The sequence below is a fragment of the Seriola lalandi genome, unplaced genomic scaffold, assembly GCF_002814215.2.
Source record: "Seriola lalandi dorsalis isolate HSWRI2012SDOR001 ecotype SW California unplaced genomic scaffold, Sedor1 jcf7180002054966, whole genome shotgun sequence".
NCBI lineage: Eukaryota > Metazoa > Chordata > Actinopteri > Carangiformes > Carangidae > Seriola > Seriola lalandi.
This window is the reverse complement of record NW_019525517.1, coordinates 2,201,390-2,207,929: the sequence shown is the minus strand read 5'-3', so window position 1 is coordinate 2,207,929 and position 6,540 is coordinate 2,201,390. Positions and strand designations below refer to the sequence as shown.

Sequence of the window (6,540 nt, the reverse complement as noted above, 5' to 3'; positions counted from 1 at the left end):
TGGGGGTGGATGGGGGGTGGGGGGTGCATGATCTGTGGGAGGAGATGTTCATGTGTGTGTGTGTGTGTGTTTACATCTGTGTGTGTGTGTGTTGTGTGTATGAGAGTGTGTATGTACATGTGACATTCTCCTCAGTTCTGCAGCTGCTCAAAGAACTTGTAGGTTGGGTTCTCGTAGCCGTTCTGCTGCATCTTAGACAGGTGGCGCTCCTCGGGGGTGACGGCAGCGTCCACCTGGAGGTGAGCCAGAGAGCAGGTGGGGGGTTACACACATGAACACTCATAAAGTGCACATAAATAAAGAAACAAGGCTGACCCAACTAACGTATTCTTTTAATTAAACGGCTAATGAAAGTTGTGAAAGGATAAATGAGGATAATTAAAAAAGCACAGAACAAAATTAATTGGCCTTAATCTAATTATATTTAGTGAGTATTTTCTTCCTCAGTGTACCATTCCTGCTATACTTTTTTAGACTTAAATGAAACAATAATACAAATCTACACCTACATCAGTATAAGTGCTGTAGTGACAGGCAGCTTGAACTGACACGTGCATGCGCAGCATGACGCTCACGCAGCAGATTGACTGCCATGCAGAACAGCTTTTACACAGCTCACACAAACACAGGTCAGCTGTTTCTCACCTCGATGACTCCGTGGTGGATGGAGGTGTACTGCTTCTTCCTCAGCATCACCAAGGTGATGACGATCACGGTCGCTATGACGACACCTCCAACCATCAGGCCGATGATAGCACCCTTGTTGGAGCCGACGTCCTCTGCAAAGAAGACCTGAAGGGCAGACAGATGATCCGTCAGTCACATGGCAACAACCAATCACATCCGGCAGAGTTGAAACCTGGATGATTTTAAAATCATCATGTCTAAAGGACTTCTAATTGTGTCGTTGTGTGTTTGTGACACTGTTGAATAATGAGAGCAGCTTTAGTTTTCAATACAGCGGGAGAGTTAACTGTGCTTGGTTTGGTTTTGATGTCACTTCCCTCAGGGAGACAATAATCTCTTGTAGCTGCTGCTACCTGCAGCTCATTTACTTCTGTTTCTTCCTCATTTTCATTTACACATTTACAAGTTGTTCTGCAGCACTTGCTTTGTCTAATTACATCATGTATTTGTCTTTGTCATTTTTAAAACTCTACAGTCATTACATCATCAGATCATTACAGAGTTGAATTTAGCTTAAAAAACAACTGCTGTGCTGCTGCTTAACAAAGACGTTACAGAAACACACATAAACATGACAAACACTGTAAATTGACTTATTTTTAAGGGGTATTTTGCTGGTGTAGACTTTAATTTCTTCCAGTGGCTGTCAGGTGATTTACAGAAAACAGAGCTTAACACAGAGAAGCAGTGATGCAGCATGACTCAGCTCGAACACAACACAATACTAACGATTTAAAGAAATTCCCACAACCAGATGAAGGCTTCAGATTCTCTGTTGCAGATCCTGCTGCTCTTCTTACAGTAAAAGAATAAATAGAAGCAAATGGCGATTTTTGAAGGGAGAAAAACAAGTCCTGATGTCTCCAACTATGTGGACGTTCCTGTCAATCGGCACAAACTTCACAACACAACTAAAGCATCTTGACATTTCAATATGCCTGCTTGTGTCAATGAGTGGGGGCTTAATTTCAGGCTGGTGAGCCTCCTCCACAATAATCCCACAGGACGCTGATTGGGGGTAACAGTGAATATCAAGCTGAGTCAAGGAGGCAGCCTGACACACTGACTGCTCCTTGTCAATGTAAGAAATGTGATATGTAATAAAATGTAGGGATTAAGGGATTAAAGCCTTTAGGTGAGAGGAATAAAGTGTTTGGATTATAATTTGACTGAGGATGGATTGAGGTTTTTGTGCTGGTATTACAATATTGGATGAGATTAATGAATGAATGCAGAACTGGGTTGGAGCCTTATTATGTTTAGCACAATAACCTGTAGCTGACCAGTGAAATACTTACAGATATAAACTGCACAAAACTTAACTCTGATCAGAGGACAGTGGATTTTAGAGCAAGCAAGCGTGACGCATGCACTATCGTGGTGTCTCCATGGACACCTGTCTCCATGGTGACAACCTTGGGAGTTTACAAGAAGGACAAGGAAGTAGAAACATGGACCTGACTGTCTGTCTGTCTGTCTGTGTGTGTGTGTGTGTGTGTGTGTGTGTGTGTGTGTGTGTGTGTGTGTGGATGAGAGTGCAAGTTTGCATGCGTCAGTAAATGCATCTTCATTGTTCATGTGTCTATTTCTCTGTGTTTAATAATTAACCTGTGTATCTACTCAAATCAGTGAGTTTCAAATGAGTCTGCACATCTGCGCTGTTTGTGTGTGTGTGTGTGTTGGCTTACCAATTTCTGGTGGTGAACTTCATATTCAGTGCTCTGTCTGTCCTCTGTCTCCATCCGCAGCTCAGGAATAGCTTCCATCTTCATTCCAGTCACTGGCAAGGGAAGGAAAAGTACTATCTATTATAGATGGTGACACTCAGCTGCTTTCTCTCCCTCACACACAAACTTGCTCAAATCAAGCTCACTCGCTCAAGCAGGAAGGACAGCAGAGCACTGGGTGTAACAGCATGGAATGAATATCACTAATATAGTACAGCATATGCAGGATGCATAGACTCTGCAGCAGCATCACAAATCTCCTAACACCTGCAGCTGGTGCCTTAATGGAGGTCAAGCGGAGTTGGCTGTGTGCAAATAATGGCTGAGAGAGGCAGAGATAGTGGGGAAACATTTTCCTGACTTTACTGCGAGTCTTATCATGGATTTGAAGAGGAGACCTGACTTAACCTGAATAAATATTTTTTCTTACTGGAAGCTACTGTTACAAAGTTGTTAATAAAATGAACACAGAATTGTAGCCATGAACTTAGTGGTGTTTGATTGATTATCTATTATGACCTGCATATGTTCTCAAGACAATGATCATTAGGAAACCAGATAATGTGATTTATTGGCATATAACAAGCATTGATAATGAAGCACATATACTGGTACTCCTTCCTAAAAAGGCACGTTTTATTGTGGGCCTAGAAACTGTAACCAACAGATTTATTAATGGTTAATAAATAATAATATACTCCTGCTACTAGAAAAGTACTACAATACTTTTCTATATATCTAGATTTATATTTCATATGTGGCAGAGAAACGGGTACAACAGGGCCTCCGGTACTGCCACCAGAGGGTGCATGCCTTCAACAAGAGCCATCTTTACCTATATGCAAACACTGATAAGGGCCTTTGAATAAAGTGCTTGTAAACACTTATAGAGGTGGTAATCTGGCAACCTGGTAGGCAGGGTGTGACAGAGTCAACAGGATATTATGGGCCGTAAACCCCGACCATCTCATTTCTAACAGCATATCAAAAGTTAAAATCACAGCACTTCTTCAACAATGGCACCAACCTGGTCGTGTGGGAATGCCTCTGTCAAGATTAGGGCGAGAGTCCACTGGCTCAACTAGAGGGAGAGAGAGAGAGAGAGAGAGAAAGTTTCTCACAATTGAGTTTTGACAATTGTGCAAAAAGTCAAAAAGGTAAGCAATGTTCTTCATGCCACAGGGGCCAAAAGCAGAATGTTGCCTTGTTTGGGTGTAACTTTAATCAACCTTGAAGCAACCAAAGTGTAGCTGCTGCTCTTTGACAATGTTATCAGTGTTATCAACAGTCCAGTGCGTCAGTGAGTACCCTGGTTCTCAGTGTTGGGCTGGTTGAAGATCTCAGGGTGGATGAAACCAACTCCTGCCAGGCCTAGAGTGTCTTCCTGGGGCAAGAGGTCGGTCTGGCCGTCTCCCAGCTCCTGGTCGGGCATCAGGGCGTCGTTGCCGTAGCTCACCCTCACGTCTGTCTGCAGGTTGGCCAGCTGCTGGGCCATCTCCGCCTGCTCCCTCTGCAGGAGCTCTGGATGGACGTGATCGAGAAGACAAAGAAGACAAAAGGAAGGAGGGACAGAAGAGGGACAGATGTGGAAGGGAGTGTCACTTCATTTATCCAACTATTATCCAACTTCTTGTATTTAGTTGCTTTCAGTTAGTTTCATCATTAAATGCACTGTATGATGAAAATATTGCTGATGATAAAAGAAGGAAACATTTCTTTGGTAATTAGAATAAAAATAGGAAAAGTGAAATTTTAAAGTTGTCAGTGTGTTTATAATTTCTACTAAAAGGAAATACTACACCCCATGCAAATGTTTCTCTATCAGAAGGGATGAACAGCCTCCAAGACACGTTTAGCTCAATTTTTCTTATCGACCCGCTGCCTAGTAATGACTGGATGGTGCTCTTACTTCTGTATATGTGTGTTCCTGTGTTTGTGTGTGTGTGTGTGTGTGTGTGTGTGTTTTGCTGGGCAGCACAGGCTGTGACGGTCTCTGAGACAGAGACACAGATGGCTGCGTGACGCACGCAACTCCAATAAACCCAAAAACCTAACAAACGCAGGGGCAGGATGGAGGGAGGGGAAGGGGATTTATCTTCTCGGCAAACAGTTTCATTTGACTGAAGAATTAGGCCAAATGGCTCCAATGCCCTTATCAACAAAAAAAAAATTGTATTTTTGGGGGCTGGAATTTGGAGCATTCAATCTCTCTGTTACATGTAGCACAATCAGGACAGTGTGTCATCCTCTATCTTTCTCTCTCTCTGATGCCAGGGTCAGCACTCACACACTGAACTGAAGACATTGAAAATTCATATTAACAAGATGCAATGACTTTTATTTTCTTGTCTCCATTATCTCTCGGCTAAAAACCCCTGTCCATCTTTCTTGGCTTCTCTTCTATGGTTATATTATATTTGCCTGCACGTTTTAAAGGCTGGGGTTTATGCTTTTTAGTTTCTAATGTTAACTGGATTCTATTTTTGACCAGAGTCTCAAAATGACAAACTCACCAACTTGGTCCTGGATGTCGTCGGCCACGCCAGGCACCTTGTAGAGAAGTCCCAGAGACTGGTTCATACGCTCCTCAATGACACGCAGATGGGTCAGCACCTATCACACACACACACACACACACAAAACTTGCAATAGCTTTTCTTCTCCTAACGCAAACAGTGTTACAATACAAAATTGTATTTATATAGTATATAAAAAGCAAAGTCATAATGTATAGATCTATAACTACTGCTTTAAATGAGGGTAAGATTACCTGAGGTCTAATCTGGGCTGCCTTCTTGGGATCCACCATGCGGACGTGTTCAAAGTGTTTGAGAGTGTGCTGCCTATCCTTCTGCTCGGCACGCACGTACTTCTTCAACAGGCTGAAGACGTGGCGAGGCTACGTAAGACGTGGGAGAGGAAGAGACAGATAGTTAAGAGTAGAGGAAGGACAGTGTGATGTATTTATATACAGGCTGCATCAGAAAACAAACCAGCTGTGATACAAATCCATAAGTATTCATCAGTACATTTTTATTCTCCATTCATTCTCTGTGAATGTCTATTATTATTCAATGTACAAGTTCAGCCTTTAAATGTGTTCAACTTTTGGACAAAAACACGGCAGGTCAGCTAAAGGGAGTCATTACAACATCTCATTTCAAAAGAAAATAGAACAAGAAATATCTTGATGAAGAGGAATGGCAGGACAATATAAGCTCTGCGAGAAAATCAAAGCTACAGGGAAGGAGAACGCTGCTGCACTGCGTATGAAGCGTACCCGGGGTGGGTCCTGCTGCAGGGCGGTCAGGTAGCTCTCCAGAGCCAGGCGGCGGCGGTCGTTGAGCAGAGCCTCCACCCGGGCCATGTGGGTCTCCACCAGCTGCTGGCGCTCGCTGGCCGCCTCCTGCTCCAGCGCCTCCACCTTCTCCTGGAAACGCTGCAGGCATAAACACAACATCAGAGCAATGAAAGGGCACCAAAAAAAATAAATAAATAAAAAAACTAAAACTGGTTTTGTAAATGTCTTACCTGGATGACGGCTTTCTTGTCAGCACGTGGAAGATTCTTGGCTTCCCTCTCAGCCTCCTCCCACTCTCTCATCACCTGAGCACAGGAAAAGGATGGGAAAACAATTAGACTTGTCGATCAACTTTATCTTTTCAGATGTTCTATCCCGGGTCGATTTTACACTTGAGTGAAACATATCATTGCTCTTTGTGGCACAGATCTGATCTTTTCACGGCTGTCTAAATGGAGGAAAATATGACGTTTTACATGGCTATGAAACGATAGCATCTAGAATGCAGAGGGTAAACATTTGATTGTTCCAGTCTGTGTAAATAATCCCTTCAGATCGTGTTGATATGAGGGAGTTTTTTTTTGGTAAATCACATTGGGGGGGTTATATTCTGAAGTCTGAAATAAACAGTTTCTGTTCCCTGTTTGGTCTCTTCTTCTTTGGAAAGATGATTGTACATCCTCTGTAGTTTTTTTCCCCCCGACTCACTTTTTTCATTCAGCTCAGGCCTTTTCCAAAAGACGTGGCCTCACAGTATCTGTAAGGGTGAAGTCAACTGTGTGAAATCGGATGATGCTGCGTCTGTAGCTCTCCAAGCAACAACAA

General features: G+C 43.0%; 1 protein-coding gene across 2 annotated transcripts in view; it reads right to left on the bottom strand.

Moving 5' to 3' along the window:
- Positions 1–6: 6 nt before the first annotated feature.
- appa (amyloid beta (A4) precursor protein a) overlaps positions 7–6,540 on the bottom strand; it is a 30,917-nt gene continuing 24,383 nt past the window's right edge. For both annotated transcript variants that reach the window (XM_023395614.2, XM_087170885.1), the window contains 9 exons: positions 5,946–6,020; positions 5,695–5,853; positions 5,185–5,313; positions 4,928–5,027; positions 3,723–3,935; positions 3,442–3,495; positions 2,376–2,467; positions 646–792; positions 7–233 (listed from right to left, as the gene is read on the bottom strand). In XM_023395614.2, coding sequence (XP_023251382.1) covers positions 132–233; positions 646–792; positions 2,376–2,467; positions 3,442–3,495; positions 3,723–3,935; positions 4,928–5,027; positions 5,185–5,313; positions 5,695–5,853; positions 5,946–6,020 — 1,071 coding nt within the window. In that variant the 3' untranslated portion in view covers positions 7–131. The remainder of the gene's footprint in view (positions 234–645; positions 793–2,375; positions 2,468–3,441; positions 3,496–3,722; positions 3,936–4,927; positions 5,028–5,184; positions 5,314–5,694; positions 5,854–5,945; positions 6,021–6,540) is intronic.